Consider the following 21,076-nt stretch of genomic DNA (forward strand, 5'->3'; position numbering starts at 1 on the left):
CAGCCAACAGCTAAAACACTAGCTCTAAAGACCTACACAGAATATATCCCCATAGACATACAAATAACATAATTTAAGTTTGATGAGTTTAACTGCAAAGCAGATAATGCTATTAGAAATTGAAATAAAGTAGAAAAACTTACTTTTTGGCATACAAATTACTTTTTTTCATGTTAAATTGTCTGTGTTTGACAAAATGTGCTGATTTTTCACATGTGATAGCAGAACTGAATTGGGCATGCACAGGATGAGTCACATCATTTGAAACTTAGCCCTGATTGGAGAAATTGGCAGTGTTACAACTGACCCACGTTACAACTATCCCCGGTCTCCCCTACATTTCCAGGGATGGAATTCCCAGGTGGCTTTTTTTAAGTTGGTCTTTCTTCCAGTCCTCTTTCAGCTGTTCCTCCAACCCGCCACACTAGAAGAAAAACAGCTCCTGTTCATGATACTTCTGAGATTTCCTCACATTTCGACATGCGCTCAAAAGCATCCCTGTGAATAAATGATTAACAGTTTCCCAGAACGTCTCGCAGTTCTTGAACGCAACGCTGTAGTTGTGACGGTTGGTGGCGCTCGCTGCGCGTCCTGAGGCTCACTAAACACCAAGGTGATACTTTTTTATGAGCTTCTCTAGAAGTGTGAATTTAAATCTTCGTAATATCAAACAAAATTTAAAAAAAAAAGATTTAAAACCCTTTTAAACTCAATTTGTCACAAAACAGGCGCTCAGTAGGATGTTTAATCCCTGTTTTCGGTGATAATTCACTGTCTAAGGAGCTTGGAAAGAAAAGCGTCTGGACTTCTTTGAGTTGCTTGAAGACGTTTCACCTTCATCCGAGAAGCTTCTTCGTTAATTCACTCTCATACCTCCTATTTATTTGTAATTTCTATTAAATCAACATCATTTTTGAAACTTCAGTCTTAATCTGAAAGGTTCAATTAGACAGATTTTTAATTTAAGTTGCCCTGAGGCTTGTAGTTGCTCCTCTTGATATCAGTTTATATATTTCAGCAAATAAACTAGCAGCAGCTGGTAAGCAAAACAGATCCACGCTAACCGGTTTGCGAGTGTAACGCAAAGTAACGAATATTACTATTTAAATAGTAACGGCTTCCAGAGTAGCTGCTTTTCGGTGTGTGTGTGTGTGTGTGTGTGTGTGTGTGTGTGTGTGTGTGTGTGTGTGTGTGTGTGTGACATGCGCACATACAACCAGCAGCAGCACCAGCGACCTGCTGTCCGACACCGACACGGCGAGAGGACGGACGCCGAGCGAGGTCTCCGCAGCCGCGGGGATGTAAATGAGACGGGCCCGGGCTTCAGCGGGACGGAGGACAGCTCGTCAGAGAATGCCCCAGCTCGTCCACCGTTAGCCCTCAGATTTACATCACCCAGCACTGAGTCGTGATTGTTTAATATTTATATATATTTATTTATTTATTTTTATTTGGAAGAGGATTGGACTTCGGTAAAACGTCCTCCAGCCAGCATGCCCCCTCCTCAGAGCCTCCAATCCAGCGGTCTGACCCTCTCAGAGACGAGCATTGGTAGGTGTGCGAGCAAGGTCAGCGGCGTGTCTGCAGCAGGTTTTTCTGTCAATTAAAACCCGTTAAACTGACTTACACTGCGGGGATTTTCTCATGCGTCTTTTACCTCTTCCGTAACACCCAGGTGAGCCTTAAAATGCTCATCCACACCTGTTATTTACATCGGATGAGAGAAATGAAATCGTTTTATGATTTTCTCTCATGTCTTTTAAAAGCAGCCTGAAACACTCGTTGCATCACCGGGCAGACTATTTTTTCCTCTCCCAGGCCGCAGCGCGTCACTGCAGGTGCGGCGGCGCTGAGTAACCAGAGCAGCCTGGAGGTTTGGCTCCGATGGCTGCTGGCTGCCGCACACCCATTTCTTCTTCGTGTTCTTCTTCTCTCTTTCTTTGTCAGCTGGATGCCGGGCAGCTACCATGAAAAATAAATCGATTAAACGATCAAATACCGCGAGAAAAAAAGTCGCGGGAATATATTTGGCAATGCGGGTAATTCTCATCAGATGGCAGCACATCGTTGATTATTCAAACAATAGAAGTTTGCCTTGGAGTTTGTTTGTTTGGTTTGTTTGTTTTTTGAAATCCCTGTAAGGCATGTTGGGCAGGGGCGTTTCTAGGACATTGTTTCATAAAGTGGCACCTTACTCAAAGACATTTGATCAGAAATAAATAGAAAGTGAAGAGTTTATGAAACATTTATTTAATACAAAAACAAGCATTTAAAGTTTCAAATGAGACTACATAAGTAAAAAAAAAAAAAAAGGCATAATCCTACCTCAATAATAACGTAAAGTATGCTTAAGCTACCTAAACGTTTCTCCTTAGTTAACAGAAAATTTTCCATTTTCTTGTTACTTTTGGCTTTTTTATACAGAATTTTAAGTTAAATTAAATAAACCTTGAATCATTTATATTAGATCTGCCATTCAAAAACTAGCACCATGTATCACTTTTAATTTGAAAATCTTCTGTGGCCCACCCAAACCTTTAAATCCATTTCTGTTCTTCTGGTGATTCACTGGATTTCTTTTGGTATTTGGTAGCCACCATACAATTTCCCTCCACAAGCTAATGATCAGTAGAAAAACTGTGCTAGATCAAAACCTGGCCTGATAAAGTTAGACTGACTTTATGTATTAATCTATTTTTTTCTTTTATTAATTTTTAATCCTTTCGATTGTAAACATTTAATGATTGAAATTTAATGGTAATTATATGATCTCTGCCGCAGCCTTTTTGTGTCCCGTGTGTTTGTGCAAATGAGTCCAATTAAAAGTATCAGTTTGACAAGAAACAAAAAATATCAGCCTAGTCGGTTTTAAATGTGGTAAAAGTTTAATAAAACAACAAGTCCAGTTTAGTTATCAATCCTCTTCTTTTTTTCTTCAGCTACATTCAGGAATAAAACCCTCAGAGTTCCAGCCTCTTTGGAACTCCATCTATGCATCCTTTTTCTAAACTGTTTAAGAGTCTCTTTAAAAACTGTTTGGGTTTTTTCCCCCAAAAAAGAGAAAAAGCAGAAAAATTGTGATGCTGAGTTTTCTCATTTTAAAGGTAACATCTTCTAGTTTCTGAAACTGTGCCATTTTATCATGTGTCAGCAGCAAAACCCAGGCCTCACCCTAGCACCAGCTGAATGGTAACATGTTAATCTTGTGCTGGGTGAACTGTTCTGATGGCAGCACCAAGTTTCTCATGGTCATTTCACTCCTTCTGTTGCCTGCTGGAAAAGTAGTTTTCTCACAGTAGAACTGTTATTTTAACTCTAAGCTCTGCAAACTCACACATGTATTTCTGGCTCATTAATCTCAGAGGCCGCGTCCTTCTCTACGCAGGCACCATGGAGACAGAAATGAACTGTAGCCATATGTTTTAGTCACACAAGCTCAGTGTGCTTTCTTGTTTATCTCCAGGTTGGAGCATCAGTATTCAGCAGCAGACTTGACCTTGACATGTTCATGTATTGATAAAACTGAGTGTGGAAGTGACTCGGCTTAATCTAAAATGGGCTGTGACCACAGAATAAATCACCGAGGATATAGAAAGAGCGGTTTTGTGCAACCACAGACTGAAACAAATGCACGAGAGTAGATATTGAAGACTGCATCTTAACTTACCAGCCACTGCCTCTCTCTGCCATTCTCCTTTCTTACATTGATGAGGTTTGGCTTTAGCAAATTAAAGGAATATCACCTTAGAGTATTTGACCGTTGAAGGCTGATCTTTGGCACATTGATGTACATATTATTTATAGTTTATGGTCATCTCTTCAATGCTGCAGGTGCTCAAGCTCTTTATTGATCCACCCTGTTGGAATACGTGTAGAACGTGCTTTGGCCCTGTCCTTCACTGAAAAAAGCAAATCACTTTTATAGATGTCATTTGTTGCTCTGAAATTTGTAGATATTGCTCAGCATTAACGGCACATTAACACATGATAGCATTTGAACTTTTACCAATAATAAGTGGGCTGGTCCCGCTCCTCTTCAGTCCAGCGGATACAGGGTCTAAGCTTTATTTTGATTGGATGGACCACAGGACAGTTTTCCATTTTGGCTGAGTCCATATTGGGTGAACTGGATCCTGTCACTGTTTTTTATTTGCATTTAGAGGTTTAACTTTCATTTGTTGAATGTTGTGCAGAGTTCAGGCAAGAGTTTAGACAGAGAGCAGCTTCAGTGGCGTGCGAACCTGCCAAGGAAGTGTCTGGTGTATCCTCTAAACAGATGAAAGAGAACTAGGAGATTCGATCGTGGAATCAGGAAGTATAAGACAGTATTTGTAGGAAGAGGTTTGAAAAGTCAAGGAGATGAAGAAAGTAGATGGGAGTATGGGAAAAGGCTTATAGTGAGTTTATGAGAGGCAGAACACTAAGGAAGGAATGATTTGGCTAGGCTGAGAGCTTGAGCTGATAAGAATGCGCAGCAGGTTCAGGTGGTTAAGGATAGAGATGGAAATGTGCTAACCAATCTTGGAGAGTGAGAATATGCCAGAGAAATAGATTTTTAAGAACAAAAGTGATGTGCAGAGCTGCAGTGATCATAGAGGTGATAATCTTCAGTGATCTTCAGTATGGCTTTGTGCTGAGAACGAGCACTGCAGATGCAGTGTTTTAACAATTGTTGCACTGTCTTTGTGGGTCTAGAGAAAGCATATGATGGGGTGCTAAGAGAGGAACTGTGGTACTGAAGAAGGAAGTCAGGAGTCGCAGAGACGTATGTGAGGGTGGTGCTTCGATTGAGTCAAAGTAGGCCTTGGCTCTAAACCCCTTCTTGTTTGCAGTGATGATGGACATGCAGGCGTCTCCATGGACTATGATGTTTTCAGACAACATTGTGATCTGTAGTGAGAATAAGGAGCAGGCGGAAGAGAGCCTGGAGAGTGGAGGTATGCCCTGGAGAGAAGAGGAATGAAACCCAGTAGAAGCAAGACAGAACAGATGTGTGTGAATGAGAAGGAGACAGGGGTTTCAGTCACACTGCAAAGAGTAAGGGTAGTGAAAGTGACAAGTTTAAATACCTGACGTCAACCAGCTAAATCAATGGACCGTGCACGAGAGAGGTGAAGAAGAGACCGCAGGCAGGGTGGAGTGAGTGGAGACAAGAATCTGAACATATCACTTGTAGGTGCTGACGTTAAGAAAAAATCTTTTTTAACCATAGTAGTAAATTTTTCCTAATTTTTAGGTAAGAATTGAATCATTAACTGGGCTAAATTGAAACTCAGTCAGGTCCCTGTGAATATTTCAAACATTCACACATGCAGCAGCTCTTCAGATACTTCAGGTTTTATCACTTCCTCAGAGACACATCAACAGAAGTGCCCACTAATGGTCAAAGCGAGGGCGGCAGAATACTAAGGAACAGTCACGAGTCCCTTTGTGGTTTTTCTCAATTGCTTTCACCCATTATCTCAAAACATTTGCAAAGTTCTCGTTCAGAATTATCAGCGCTTATTTGATGATTCACAAAAATATACAGAAAACCTGCAAGTTAAGGAGGTAATTCTATCAAATTTCTTTTAAGTCACTGAATAAGTCATTGCTGCTAAAAGGGATGAATCCCTCCGACATTGGGTAAAGTAGTCATTTTGCCAGAATGGATGAAGAAATGTGTTGCTTCAGCTGTTGTTCCTTGAAAGCTGTGTCCTTGTTTTCTCTGAAACGGAATATTTACTGTTTCAAATTGTTATGTTTGAGTAGAACTGATGGCCTTTGTGTATCAAATTGAATACTTTTCAGATGCTGGCATCAGGAGCAGGTAGTTTTAATTCTTAGTCTGTGAAGAAAAAAACTATGTAGGCTATAAACTAAAAAGATTTACATTTCCAGAAATGGCTATGCAGTACAGGACAATGTAGTTAATTTAGCAGAGTAAGAAAGGCTCTTCTCACCTTAAGCCACATGAAAGCATGGCTTAGGTTTGCAAAGTTGCATCTGAACAAACCACAAGACTTCTGACAGAGACCAGAGTGTTTGGCCATTACCCGCTGTGCCACACTAGAGAAACCCAAACACAGCATACCAGCAAAAACGCCTCATACCAGCTGTCAGGCAAAGTGGTGGAGGGTTGGTGAGTCCACCATGAACTCCCCTGGATACCAAAGTATTTTAGAGTCAAATGTGAAGGCGTCAGTCTGATAGCTAAAGCATGGCTGAAACCGGGTCATGCAACAGGACTGTGATCCAAGAACAACAGCAAATCTACAAACGAACGTCTAAAAAAGAAAAGAATCAAGGTGTTACAATGGCTTATTCAAAGTCCAGACCTGAACCTGCATGAAATGCTGTGGCAGGACCATATGAGAGCTGAAGCAAATGCCTGAATCTCTTTACTGCTTGTGCCAGTGTTCATGTTTACTTATTTCTTCTAGGATCCTTTAAGAGAAGAAAGAGGAAATCCATAATTGTGACGGTGATGCTGCTCATTGTGTCTGTGCTCATCCTCATCTTCGGCCTGGCAGCGACTACCAGGACACAGAACATCACGGTGGGCGGCTACTACTCAGGAGTCATTGTGAGTACACATTCGCACCGGCGCCTACCATCGACAGACGCGGCCCAGCAGGCCTGTTCTCTCTTAGGCTGCATGATAAGTGAAGTCGCTGTGCTTCCAGCACACTCGCCACTGCTCACTAGCCCTGATAAACCTCATCACCGAAGGTCTTTGAGCTGTAAATATTACCCACATTTATTATTTAGCATCACTGTCATTATCCACTGAATGAGGTAATATGTTTCAATCTCTAAACCTGTTCGTCACAGTACTTGGCTTTTAGCATTCTCGCTTACATAAATGGTTACTGTAGAGCAGGTTACGCCACGTTAGTCCGATTGATAAATTAATAAAACATATTGGAATTTACTTACAAAGCGAGCATCATAAGATAAAGAGAAATCACAACAACTGTACGATTATGATAAGTATTATTAATACTTGATATATCAGACTTGTGCTGAGCTTGCACTGTGCAATCAAGATTCTGAAATCAAAGCTAGATAAATGCCCTAACAGCTGTTTTCTCTCCTTTCAGCTGGGCTTTGGCTCTTTTCTGGGAATTATCGGCGCTCATTTGATAGAGAACAAGAGGCAGATGGTAAGAGGATTTATATTACCTCTGTGCACTGAGATCTCTTTCAGTGCTTCGTGTCACCTCATCTCAACATCACTGATATTAAACTGAATATTAGTCCCAGTTACCCTGCAGCAGACAAAGCAGTTTGATTATGGGAGCTGCAGTCCCACTCATCCCGAGGAGCTTCATGTGTTGAGTATCGGACAAACTATCCTGAATTTCGGGGTCGGGGTTACGCAGCCTGAAATAGAAATAGGGTGTAAGTGGAGGAAGACAGATGTCCGTGCAGGAATGTGGGGAAGGAAACTTCAGATGAGCGGAGCAGGTGGGAGGAGCCGGGCAGGCTCTGTCAGAGCTGGAGTTAAGAATGTGTTTGTGTCGTGACACTTTTTCCCATCATGCAACAGCATTTAGATGCCTGGAGTTCCAGTCAGCAGGCGTGTGTGTTGAATGAGCCCTGGCACATTACACCACACTCTTGTTTACCACCATAAAATCTCATTACACAGAACATGTGCTGACATTATTTATAGCGTGACTAGTTAGTGACGTTGTAACTGCACTGGTATTAGTTGTCTACATTCATGCACTGCTTTTATTCTGTTTATTTTAACTGTCATGGTGGGTGCACGAGGAGCTGCTTGTGGTCCAAGCTTCCTCTCGGTTCGTAGAGCGAGGTTACTGAGTTCAGCTACAGTATGTTGCCAAAAGCATTTGCATGTCTGGCTTCACACGCATGAACTTGAGTGACATCCCGTTCTTGATCCATAGAGTTAATATGATGTCACCCTTTGCAGCTTTAACAGCTTCAACTCTTCTGGGAAGACTTTCCACAAGGTTTAGGAGCATTTATGGGAATTTTTTTACCATTCGTCCAGAAGTACATTTGTGAGGTCAGACTGATTAATTCATCCATAAGGTCTGTTTGAGGTCAGGACTCTGTGTAGGCTAGTCAAGTTCTTCAACACCAAATTTGTTCTCTTTGTGCACTGGTGCGCAGTCCTTTCACTGCAACTAAGGCTACGTTCACACTGCAGGTCTTAATGCTCAATTCCGATTTTTTGATCAAATCCAATTTTTTGTCTGCTTGTTCACACTCCAAATAAAATGCGACAGCAAACGCGCTCTAGTGTGAACCTCAAAGCGCCCCGCTTGCACAAACGAAGAAGACGTCACACAACGCGCTCTGTTTAGACCCAGACCAAACAGTATTGTTTGACTGATGGCCCTTAATATAAAGACTTATTTCGGACTTTACATTTCCCAATTTTGCTTTAAGTTATAAAGTTATTTTGTTATTTACATTTGGCCTAATAATGATCCTTATTGCTGTTTTAGAGGAGCGGTGCTTCAAAGGATAGCTGCAGATTTCTGTCAGAATCTGCAGATTATACAGTACAAATAAAATGTTCACGTTTCTCCAACGTTGTCTTCCCAACAGTTTCACTGACATCTACACTGGATGGCCAGGAAGCGTTCACGATGTCTTCTACGGTGCTGATAATTGGCGTCTGTCTTGTGTCAGTGACGTAAAAGACAGATTTAATGCAACATGACCATCAAACAGCAGTCGCTTTCTAAAACATCGGATATGTATCGGATTCAGTACCACATACGAAAGTGACCCAGATCGGATTTGAAAATATTGGATTTGTGCCGTTCACACTGTCAGACCATGATCAGATATGCATATATGTCTCGGATATGCATCGGGTCGCATAGGGTCAAAAATGTCTGATTTGATGCACTTTCGCCTGCAGTGTGAACGTAGCCTAAGGGGCTGAGCCCAGTTCCTGAAAAACAACCCCACTACATATTTCCCCCTCCACCAAACTTACACTTGGCACAGTGCAGTCAGACAAGCAGTCCTGGCAAACATCAAACTCAGACTCATCCATCGAGAAGTGTGACTCGTCACCCCAGAACACACCTCCAGTGCTCTAGTGCAGCATAGAGTCACCACTGCATCTGATGCTTTGCATTGTGCTTGGTGATGTATGGCTTGGATGCAGCTGCTTCGCCATGAATCCCATTCCATGAAGCTCTCTACTCAATGTTCTTGAGCCAATTTGAAGGCCGCGTGAAGTTTGGAGGTCTGCAGCGACTGACTCTGCAGAAAGTTGGTGACCTCTGCGCGCTATGCCCCCAAGCATCCGCTGACCCCGCTCTGTGATTTCTTGCTGTCTTGCAACTGTAACCACATAATTTCCTCAGGGATTAATAAAGTATTCCAATTCTGATTTTACATGGCCCACTTTGTGCTGAGTCGTTGTTGTTATGAGTTTTTATTGAAGAATCCTTGAATTATTTAACATATTTTATACTTAAAACGGAAAGAAAGAGAGTAACTCATCCGATGTATTTTTTTTAACCACTTAGCGAGCATACTCTATCGCCCATGTTGCAAGAGGAAAGTATATCCTAGACAGCTGCTATGAGAGGGGCTCTAGGCTTAGATTCCCACATTAGTATTACAGAATTTGAAATGTTAAGCAGACTTATAACTACTACTACATAGCCCCAAACAAATTTTGTTTGTAGGGTTACCCTTTTAAAGGGAGTATAGTGTTTGTTCGGGGAGGCCGCAAAGTCAAACTCAGCCGCAGTCTTGACATCGCCGGCCCACAACAGCTGGTGCCTAAGCTGATATCTTTTTATGCATTCAATTGGCAAATCCCATATAGAGCACACTATTTAAGCTGCTTTAACCTTCCCACAGTTGCTGTGCACTGCCAGCCACTTTGCAACGCACCTCTACCTCAGCTCGTTCTTTTATTGTGTGCCTGATTTTAACCAGCACAGTATCTGTTTTCACTGATGCCTGGTCTTGTCTGTGCCTTACGCTGTCCATGTATGCATGTGGGAAGGGCAGAGAGGTCAAATATAAATAACTGCAGATGGAAAAACAGTCGTCTTTTGACCACGGTTGTCCTGACTGAACTGACCTGCTAAAATAATTATAAAAATATCACAGAGTCTGTGGTGACATATCAAAATGGGTCAAATTTCCAGCGACACTTGCAGTATATAGAGCAGCTTCACTGCTTGGCTGACACGTTTCATTGGGGCTGTGAAGTGACGTCTGAGTAGAAAAGTAAAGCGCTAATTACTGATACTCACAGTGAGAAATATGTGAAGTATTAAGTGTTCATTTAAAAACCTTCCGATCAGTCGTTGTGATATGACCTGTGAAGAAGCAGACTTCAGTAAGGGCATGTTCCTTATTCGTATACATATAGCTGCAGTGTGAGACCGATATCCAACACCATCAGATGATTCCCAAAAAGAATGCAATGTCCACATGTACAAATGCAATAACAAACTTCCTCAAAGTACAGCACTCAAACTACAATTTAAAGACATAGGTCAGAATTCTTTTTAGATGTCTTTAATTTTCTGTCTTTAACTGAGTTTTGTCAGGTCTAATAAGCCCCAGTGTCATTTCTTCAGCTGTAACTTTGAGGCATCAAATAGCAAAAGAAACCAAAAAAATTACAAAAAGACAAATTTTTTTTCAGATTCAAAGGAGCTTGGAAAGAAAAGCGTCTGGACTTCTTTAAGTTGCTTGAAGACGTTTCACCTCTCATCCGAGAAGCTTCTTCAGTTCTAAGGTCAAATGGTGGAGAGTCCCAGATTTAAACCTAGTGGGAGTTTCCCCCCACAGAGGGACAAAAGGACCCCCTGATGATCCTCTAATCGCCTGAGCCAAGGTGGGAAACTGGGTGTGGGTCCCAATCAGCCAGAGTTTCGGGTGAGCTCACTGTGAAACCTGGCCCCACCTTATCATGCGAATTCCTTAGCGCATGGCACAACATAGAAGAGCCACCTCCACAGGACAAGACTCAGCAGTTCATCTGCATCTAAAGGTCAAAGGTCACTCTTTCGAGGATGCCAATGTTCACATTTTGGACAGAGAGGACAGATGGTTTGAAAGAGGAGTGAAAGAAGCATCTATGTCCACTGTGAGCGACCATCTTTGAACAGAGGCGGGGCTTACGACACCAACTGTCTGCCATCTATAATCCAGTTTTGAGTTCCCTCCCCAGATGCCTTAACCCCATTTGACCTTAGAACTGAAGAAGCTTCTCGGATGAGAGGTGAAACGTCTTCAAGCAACTTAAAGAAGTCCAGACGCTTTTCTTTCCAAGCTCCTTAGACTACGATGGCCTGGATGATTGAGGACCTTCACAGACTTTTTTTCAGATTGTTTTTACTGACCTTAAAGGACAGTTTGAAAGTGACCATTTATGTGGTTCTTTCTATATGTTGAGAATACACACCTGAGACATAGTTTCCAAGTTACTGAGGCTTTTTGTCAGTTTTCAACCAATACATCATTAAGTTGTCCTTGAAGAATTTGGTGGCTGTAAGCCAAATCTTATTTAAATTTTCATTATGAGAATTCATTCAAAACTTTTCCAGCTATCATGCTTACAGACAGAATGACACGCACACAAATGCTACTAAAAACATTAACTCTTTGGTGGTTTTTAAATGTGATTGTTAAAGCTGACCAATCATCCTTTTTTTTACTCTCTGACATATATAACAAGACAGTCTCATAGCAGTTTGTGATAACAGCTGACCTACTCATCCATGTTTCTGCAGACATAAATTGTCCATCCTTCTTACCGTGTTCCTGAACACAATTTTTTTGGCTGCCATGTTGACACTTCCCCTCTGAAGAGTGTGGACAAAAATGTAACATTTCATATTCATTAACAAATCGATGGCTTTTTCCTGTGTATTTCACATTCTGCTATGAGACGAGGCTGTTTACGTACTCTACATATTGGTCAATTCCACAAAGTGATAGATAATGAGGTCACATAAGTGGTGCATGTGAGCTAAACGCTCAGGCTTCAGTTTGCTCTGAACATTTAGTTCCCTTTTTTCTACTATTGGATTTTTATGATTATAAAAGAAAGAAGGCTTCCCCTTAGTATGGTGATCTCAGGGATACAGCTCTGGGTGTGAGCACAGGAGGTCTGCCCACCTTCTGTGTGTGAGGGGCAGCCAATCAGAGAATAGGCAGCATAAAAAAAGAGGGGTGGGGGGACTTCAGAGTTTCTGCACAAGGTACACAAGAGATTAGTTTGAACTTTGACTCATGAAAAGCTACTTTAGTAATCTCCAAGAACAACCACGTCCACTTTTAAAAGGTCAGAGGAGCTTCAGCCTTTCAATCTGGACTCAGATCTGCTTGTGGAAACTGTACCTCAAGCTGCTCAGTCTGTGGTGTCACTTCACACTCCCTCCCTCCTCTGTGGTGGGGCGGCTCCAGAGGAGTGGGGTGATGTGTAACCGAATACTGGCTGTGTTTCACCGAAGACTGAAAAGAGAAGAGGTCTGTGGATGGGTTTAGGTAAAGGGTTGCACTGCGAGTGCTAGATGTTTCCACTAACTGGATCTGAACTGTACTTCTGCACACTGATATACATGAGTGTACTGCAATTTCAGCTGGTTTAAGGCCACTGGTGAGAAAAGAAAATGAGAATGATGCACGTTTATGTTAAGATTTACCCTTCTATTGAAAACCCAAATATGAAGCTCGGGCCTCTCCATCTTCTTCCACAGTTAGTGGCATCCATTGTCTTCATCAGCTTTGGAGTGGTGGCTGCCTTCTGCTGTGCCATCGTCGATGGAGTATTTGCAGCGAGGCACATTGTAAGTATCACAAAAGCTTATTTAACTTATCCTGTAAATTTAGATCATTCTAATTACACACTAATAACGGGCTTCTTATTGGGCGCCAGGCTACATTAGACGCATCCCCTCCTCGACGTCCTGCTCACATCTTTCAGGCTGGGGTAGCTGCCACACCCTTCTTGTGAGACAGAAGGGTGTCTCACAAGATGATTTATTTTGTGGTAGAAGACTGTTATTCTCCATGATGCAAAGCACAGAAAACAACAAGTAACCACTAATGCATTCTTAAAACAATTATGCTGAAGTAAGTTAGGGCAGTGTGAAAAGGGAGATTCCCATTAGCAGGTTTTCGTTCGCCACTAATGGCGTCAGTGAAGTGGAACATTTTCCTTTCAAACAGCATTTGGTACACTAGACTCTGAAGAGGCGCACTGTTGAATCAAGTGAATTTAGGAGCATTAATTGAGGAGCATGGTCGTTAAACTTAGCTATTTTTGCTATATTTGGTAGCAGTTTTAAACCACACGTTCATTTTTTGTTCTTTGAGGACACAGAAAGTGAAAGCACAGTCTTGATTTTTACAGCTGATTGAATGTCAGTGTTATTTGTGATATTAATGATTTTCATCTGAAGTGCTTGCTCAAAAAGGCTCTTGTTTGCATCAGAGAACAGTGAGGTCAGTTTTATTCTTATTGATTTGGTAATACATAAAAGCTCCTTTTTATCGTAGCGTATACTGAACGATCCAGAGTATGCTACACAGTGTCATCAAGTGGCTGGTTGGCTGTTTTCTGTATTTGCACGTGCAGTCACAACTTCAAACTTGGCCTGAGAGTTAACGTCGGCTGTCTGACCCGACATTCACTTGAAGGATCATCACTTGTGATTGATGAGAGCAGTCTTCAGTTCTCACCTTCTTGCAACTTTCTCCTGTTTTCTAAAAAGAAATTCAAATAAACGCACCTGGATCAGAGTGCTAGTAGTGTTGCACTGGTCCCCAAGGAGACACCTCATATAAAATGTTTGCTGGTATGTGTGTTTTTATTATTAAACTGTAATAATGAGTAGGGACATAGTTGTTAGTAATTAAATATAAAAGTAGTGAGGGTTTACAGATATAATCTCAGCATAATCTTAGTATATATTTAAGTATGCTGAGTGTTTCCTCTGAAACGTCTGTCATTCTTCCAGGGTTGTTTTTGTTTTTTTAAACTTTAAAATAACTTGAACAGGGGAAAAATTATGTAAATAAACCATAAAACTCAATATGGCCTGATCACATTTTGCTGTCCTCGTCAAACTTTCAAAGTAGATTTATTTTTGACCCCAGTATTTTTTCTTTCCCAGTAAAAAACAAAGTCAGACCAAATATACGTTTCCCAGGGCCATAAAATAAACTGACCCAAGCAGTGTTACTTTTGGACGCCTGGTCATGTAGCGATAATTCACCCTGACGATTTTACCTTTGTGCATTTTCTGAAGAAACTGCAGCGTGAACGCTTAAATCTGAATGTATGAGCTGAAATGAAATAATTGATGAATTTTAAGTTAAAAAGTTTGAAGGAGATAAAGAAAAAAAAATGAATTTTTAACCTGAAAACAAAAGTGCTGAACTGCTAAAAGCTGACGTTCACACAGAAGAAGAATGTCCAAAAAAGGAAAATTTAACGGTGTTTGAATGGTTTTTCTAAGTTGAATGGTTTTGAAGGAGTTAGATGCCAAAAACGTACGGAAAAGAAAATAATAAAGAATAGAAGAACAATACTGTGAATGCTTTTCAAGCATTCCCACTAGAAATGGTCCACATGTTTGATTTAGCAAAGATTTTAGACCAGATGTCCATCTTAATATAGCATTCCATGTGGGATGTAGGTAAGGAGGACATGCAAAGGGTTTGTGTTACAGAGGGGGATGCTAGAGATGAAGGCAAAATGATGCTGTCAGGCAGATTTGGGGTCACTATCCAGAAACAAAAAAAAAGACAAAACAAAGGAAAAAGTGCAAGCTTTGGTGACCAGAGAGGAAACATGGAACAAATGAAGAAGCAGCATGTACTAGAATGTGAAAAAGAAGTGAGAAAATGTGAAAAAATCCATATTTGAGTTTTTTAGGGAGAGGGGACACAGAGGGGGGAAAGGAACATAGAGCCCACGAGATGACTGGCAAAATAAGACAGGAAGTAACAAAACATGACAACACCTATACTGAGAGAGACTTAACAGGACCCAGGAAACACAGGGCAGGCTCATAAAAGCTATGAGACAAAAACAAAACACCTAAAGCAAAATACTTATAGAAAATAGACATTAACTGAATCTCAAGGACTAAATTGTAACCAGTAACTTAAAACTCCACCTGAAGAAGAATAAACTCAAAGCTACTGTGGGGATCACTAAAGGAAGCAGCTGAAAGAAGACAAATTTTACAAAATAAAGCTTTAAAACATGTAAGACAGAATTATGTAAAATCTCTCCTGTTAAAATGGTAGCTGGTTATATTAAACTGGCCCAAAGTTTTTTATAAAATGGTCTGTTTATGTGCATGTAATCCCTGTGAGCCTGAAGACGGCTGTAGAAGCTCAGTTTCTGACAGTTTTTTCTACCCTTTGTTGCTGTATGATGTAAAAGAGATAGGATATCCTTAATCCCCGCCCACCTGCTTTTTCAAATCTTTTGCTTACAAGAAGCAGCCAATCAGAACAAAGTTGGTTTAAATGGATGGAAAAGTCTTGTTTCACAGAGTGTATGAATTGAGGCCCCTTAGATAAATTAGCTTTTTTTTTGTTTTGTTTTTTGCTTTTCTTTAACTTCCCAACATGGAGCTGGAAATGTCCATAGCAGGTCTAATATAAAACGTTATTATTAATTTTAGTTGGCAAACAAAATAAGACTATTCCAGCATTTTCATATTCATCAGTTCTTTCTTTTATGCCGTTTCTTCTGCAGGACCTCAGGCCTCTGTACGCGGGCCGCTGTGCTTATCACACCAGTGACACGGCGTCTGAGCATGATGTAAGAAAGACATTTAACTCATATTCAATGAGCCATTAAATGCTGTCTGTCAGTGTGATCATTATTTGTATAGGCTTGAATTGTTGGGGGGCTGAATAATCCATGCAGGCTCAACGAGAAGAGACATAAGCTAATTTTTGCACTTCAGGTGCCATGTCATACAGCAGGCATATCCTGTAACCTGCGAGTGAAGAGCAACACCTGCTACTGCTGCGACCTCTACAACTGCGGGAAGTGAGTATGCCGAGGGGGTCGAGCACCCTCAGAACCTGTGCCTACTCGCTATGCAGTGTTTATATTTTGATGTGCGCTCCTGTGTCATTTTAATTTGCACTGCAGCAGTGATTGTATCAGACCAGGATGTTTCTTTTCTTTTTTAACCTTTGTTTCAGAGAACATCCTCTTATGGGACCTCAGAATAAAGATGTTTTGAAAAAGTTTAAGAAATCATCCATGATTTGGAAGTAGGTCCCTTTTTTCTAGGCTATTAATGCCCAGTATTGATCAACTCGGTCTTGTCTTGTCTTATTTTATTTTTTAAGAAAACATCATAGAAATGTGTTGTAGGTTGTCATTTCCTCTGCATGTTTGTGTGTCACCAACCTCAATCCGTGTCTCCTCCCAGCTTTCCAGCAGCAACCTCTGAATGTTTATAACCATAAATCAACCCCAGTTTTGTTTTTCTGTGTCTTGTTTATGTAGGTGCATCTTTAAAAACTACTAAACACTGTCAGTGATTTTTCTGGCTTGACTATAAGCTTTCACCCTCTCTGTTTTACCCCACTGGCCTAGCCGTGTTGAGTTAATGGGAGGCTACCATGAATATACAGATGTGAAAAGCTGCCAGGACGTCATACACCTCTACCACCTCTTGTGGTCGGCTACGATCCTCAACATCGTGGCCCTCTTCCTGGGCATCATTACTGCAGCAGTGCTGGGAGGCTTCAAAGACATGGTGCGTGCACTGAACGAGCATGTCAGATTTATCAGTAGCCGCTTCTCTGTAATCGCAGCTCTCTAACTGTTACATCAATGCACTCTGTTGCTTCATCAGACACCTGCTCCTGCCTCAGAGAGCACATCTGAACCAGAGGCCATCACAGCTCCAGTCCCTTCAGAGATTCCCCCGCCCGTCACGTCTCTCAACCCATATTACAACACCGCCCCCTGCCTGCCACCGTACTCGGCCTACGACCTGCAGGTATGCAGCTGCTTTAAAGGTGCAGTTGAGAAGTGTGTGCTTCTAATTATTTATGGACAACAGTCAAGCTCTTTATCAGGAAATTTGTGTTAGTAGGATCTAATGACGATTGTTTCTAGGGTTACCAATTGGATCCATATAAAGTATCTCATGGTCCTCACGCATTTGATGCCAGCATACAATAGCTCAAAGCATATATATATTGTAATAAATGTTTTCCTTTATTCGCAGGGCTCCTATGTGTTCCCTGACTCTTCAGGCCTGTCAGACGATTCCCAGTCTGGAGCCAGCCACCTCTGGCCTACAATGATCCCTCCACGCTACTCCCCTCCTCACAACCTTCCAGATGAGAAGCCCCCACCATACAGCCCGTAAGACAGCTGCGAGAAAAGGAAACACCTGAAACATCATCGGGTGTTTGCACAGTTCCTCTGGACTTTTCTTCATAATCCTTCAGAAGAGTGTTGAAGAAAAAGAGGCGAGGAAGGGGAGGAGAGCCACAGAGCACACTAACTTTGACTTCAGCCCAAGGCGAGGGAGAAAGCATTCGTCTCCCCGGGCACCGCTCACACTCTTCTGGCCTGCACTGTGTGTGTTTGTGCACATGCACATCGAGAGAGACAACCTGGTCAAAGCCAGGACTGTTTACACATCTATCTGCCTTATGCAACGTAAACAGACTTCCAGTGTTAGATGTATTCTGTAAAAGGACAAAACGACAGAGCTCATGCTTTACATTCACCTCTCTTTTGCAGAAACTGTAAATGCTTCCTCCATCAAGATGGAGATCCCGTCCTCACTGGGAGGATGAGTACAGCTACATGTGCAAGGTCGACGTTGAGCTAGGTGAAAGCTTTGGCATATTTCTTAAAATCTGAATCAGCTAGATAATTCCAAACTTAAAAATTGTAGGCCCGGGCGTTTGTTTCTGTAGCAGTCAATAGTGTCCCTGTGCATTATTACAGGCAGAGTTAGCAGAACTGGAGGTATTACATGCTCATAATGTATGTGCAGCAGTATAATATGCAGTTAGGCCTAGCATATACAAACAGACCAAGATTCCTATTTATCAAATCTTCACGTTATGTTTAAGAATATCCTGATCAGTGTGTGGCAAACTTTGCAGAGCAGCATTAATGAAGAAATAAGCTATTGTACCTACAGTAGTTGTTGAGGATAATCAGATACCAGTTACACTCCAAACCTCATTTACTGTGTTTCCACTAACAGCAGCAAAGCAGGTAAGCATCATATATGTGTCTCTCTCTTTGTCAAGTAGCAGTAGTAGCACGTTTGTGTCAGAAGGGTCATTCCATATAAAATCAGTCAAACCTGATCCACCGAATCTGCTGAGGGTTTGTTGTGCAGACAAAGAAAAATAAGTGAAATCCATCTTCAAGAAGCAAAAAAGGTCCAGCGTGATCATTTCAGTAGATTAGACAGAATCTAAAATTATCAGACACCTACCAAAGGCTGCAACTTCACAGGTGTTATACAACACTAGATGTCAGTTTTCAAACATAAGGAATCACGGCTAGAGGCTGAGGCTGAGAACTAAATGGAGGGAAAAATGAAACGTTTCATAAGCTATTACCTGTTTGAAATCCTACAAAGTGATATGACCATTTAAAAGTTACCCACAATGCATTTTTGAGGTTTTCTCCAACGAATTCTCAGAAAACATCCAGGATACCAACAACACTTGTTTCTGTTCCTCGCGTGCAATTTGAACTGGAGCTATCACATGATACTGATTAGGTATATTGATTATAAAGAAATAGATCAGACCAAAAATGTAAATTTAGCTTTGGATCCTGTACTGAAATTTCACCTGGTTAGCTCCAGTACTTAAGAAGTGAAATAATAAGCCCATCTAAGAATACAAATGTGAGTGTGGCCATCATTAAAGCCTGTGGTCGATAGCAATCAGTTTGCAAGTTTAAGTCTACTTGAATTCATTTACACAAAACCAAACACTCAGCAGTTAATGGTTATAGATAGAAACGTGTGGCATACAGTAACCAATTAATATACACATTAAAATGTTTATAGATTATTGTAATATGCACAACTAAAATAATTGAATTGGCAGATTCATAAAATCTAATTTAATCTTCTAGGACAGACTGCTTGCAGATACAATGACCAATAAGCCTCCATGCCTGTACGCCATTTTCAGTCTCTATTAGCCTTCCCACATAACAAAATCCCCAGCACATGACACATATGCTGACATTCATGTATATATATATTTTTTGTTGTTGAGTTTTTAGTGGCTCAGCACCCGTTAATCCGATTTTTCGTTCACTTAAAAAGCGCCAGTTTTTCGACCTGCCCTCATGTACGTTAATCTGAACATTTTATAGTACAAAGGAAACATTTCCCCTGAAGTTATTGTGCACATTAAACTATCCTCTTCTTAAGGGGTTCAGGTTGGAGCCTCACTCTGGTTTTTCTTTTTCTATGGAATGACCCAGGAGTTTGTGAGGCTCAGTGTGAACAGTCAGTGCTGGATTCGCTGATATGAAACCTCGTCAATGTCCAAGAAAGCAGTCACTGTCAGCTTTGATCACGGCTTTTCCAAATTTAAACTGCACATTCTTCTTCGTCACGTCATTAAAACTTGTTTTATGTAACTCACATAGTGCTGTTTCTTTTTTTATCTACTCGGTGTTGGTTACCTCTCCAGTAGGTCACAGGAGCAAAGGAGGAACTTCTGCCACAGCTTCACCTATTTTGAGGTGCATGGAGTAAGATGTAAAATTTTCAAGAGGTCAAACAACACCGGTAGCACCTCTACTACATATGAGGCAGATTATATTTTTTTTCTGCTTCATACTTCTGTAATTGTATATTTTCTGACGTGATAAAGGAAACCAGCAGTTGTTTTACACACTAATGCTGGAGGTTTGACATCTTTTGCACTATGGTGCTATGTATTCGTGGTTTGCAGGGGATAAAATTACCCCCTGTAATTTTTCATTTTTAGGTCACTGTGAGTTTAGGTCATTGTGAACAACTGCTGAGTGGTTTGCTATTAATTTGGTACACACGTCCCCCATACTGATCAATTGTATTCAGTGCTCTGAACTTAACTTCCTAAAGCGGACGTTACGCTCGGTTCCACCTTTATAGTTGTTAGACGCAACTAGAGCAGCTGTACATGGTTAACACTTCAAAAGATTTGTCTTACAATGTGTGTGACAAACTGAAAAACTAAGCTCACTCTTAATGCTTCCATCAAAATTAAGAGGGTAAGTAGTAAATAATCAGCAAGTCTGGTGAGGTTTTGGCACCTTGCAGGTCTGGAGCATTCAGATGAGTGTTACCATAACGCCACAATCTCCCCAGGAGTGGACATCCCAGCAAATTTACCCCAAGGTCAGAGCATGCAATGTTCAGAGAAAGTGCAAAAACCCCGGAGCTACATCTCAGACAGGCCTCATTTAGCATGCTAAATGTTAAAAGTCCAGGACAGTGCAAGGACCTTATAACAGCTGTCAAGCCCGATGGTGGAGTGATGACTTGAGCTCATCTTACAGCCACAGGACCTGGGCACCTTGCAGTCATTGAATCAACCATGAATTTCTCTGCACAGCGTGGTATTCTAATGTAAGGCCATCTGTCTGACAGCTAGAGCTTAGCCCAAATTGGGGAATGCAGCTGGACAATGATCCCAAGCACAGCAGCAAATTTGAATGGCAATGGCCCAGTCAAAGTCCAGACCTCAATGCTGTCGTGGAACCTTAAGAGAGTCGTGAATGTGTGCAAACCTCCATGAAGTGAAGAAACAATAAAGAAGAAAAGGGTAAAATTCCTCCACGATGTGAGAGACTGATAAAGTCATACAGAAAGCGAAAACAAGTTATTGCTGTTAGAGATGGTTCTACGGGCTAATGAAACATGGGGTTTACTTTCTCAAGCAAAACCTTCATGGTTTAAAAAAAAAAGAAAAAAAAAAAGACTGTGGTAAATTTAAATGTTCCCCACTGGTTTTGTTGGAATAAAAATGCTAAATCACACCCCAGAAAACATTTTTACAGGTGAACCAAAAGAAAATAAACCTTTATAACAAGATTTAAATCCAAACC

General features: G+C 41.2%; 1 protein-coding gene across 4 annotated transcripts; it reads left to right on the forward strand.

Annotated features, from left to right (window-relative positions):
- The first annotated feature begins 1,235 nt into the window (after positions 1-1,235).
- On the forward strand, positions 1,236-19,612 carry tmem255a (transmembrane protein 255A). 4 transcript variants are annotated; one of them, XM_085428572.1, is made up of 10 exons: positions 1,236-1,551; positions 6,423-6,565; positions 7,083-7,145; positions 12,702-12,791; positions 15,719-15,784; positions 15,933-16,018; positions 16,177-16,248; positions 16,571-16,739; positions 16,839-16,985; positions 17,217-19,612. In XM_085428572.1, the coding sequence occupies exons 1-10, from the start codon at positions 1,494-1,496 to the stop codon at positions 17,358-17,360; spliced, it is 1,038 nt and encodes a 345-aa protein (XP_085284698.1). In that variant the 5' UTR covers positions 1,236-1,493; the 3' UTR covers positions 17,361-19,612. The 4 variants fall into 4 exon arrangements, with proteins under 4 accessions (XP_085284698.1, XP_085284707.1, XP_085284682.1 ...); XM_085428581.1 differs by having other exon boundaries at positions 16,577-16,739; XM_085428556.1 differs by lacking the exon at positions 1,236-1,551 and adding an exon at positions 6,175-6,287.
- The last annotated feature ends 1,464 nt before the right edge of the window (positions 19,613-21,076 follow it).

The sequence above is a fragment of the Rhamphochromis longiceps genome, linkage group LG2, assembly GCF_057381845.1.
Source record: "Rhamphochromis longiceps isolate RC_006_pf linkage group LG2, R_longiceps_female_GT1.1, whole genome shotgun sequence".
Taxonomy (NCBI): Eukaryota; Metazoa; Chordata; class Actinopteri; order Cichliformes; family Cichlidae; genus Rhamphochromis; species Rhamphochromis longiceps.

Bases quoted from the DNA above. Each gene is read 5' to 3' on its own strand.
- tmem255a (XM_085428556.1), top strand. From the start codon at position 6,200: ATGGCTGAAACCGGGTCATGCAACAGGACTGTGATCCAAGAACAACAG. The intron at 7,146-12,701 runs GTAAGAGGATTT...CTTCTTCCACAG, and splicing joins TAGAGAACAAGAGGCAGATG to TTAGTGGCATCCATTGTCTT. The intron at 16,019-16,176 runs GTGAGTATGCCG...CCTTTGTTTCAG, and splicing joins GACCTCTACAACTGCGGGAA to AGAACATCCTCTTATGGGAC.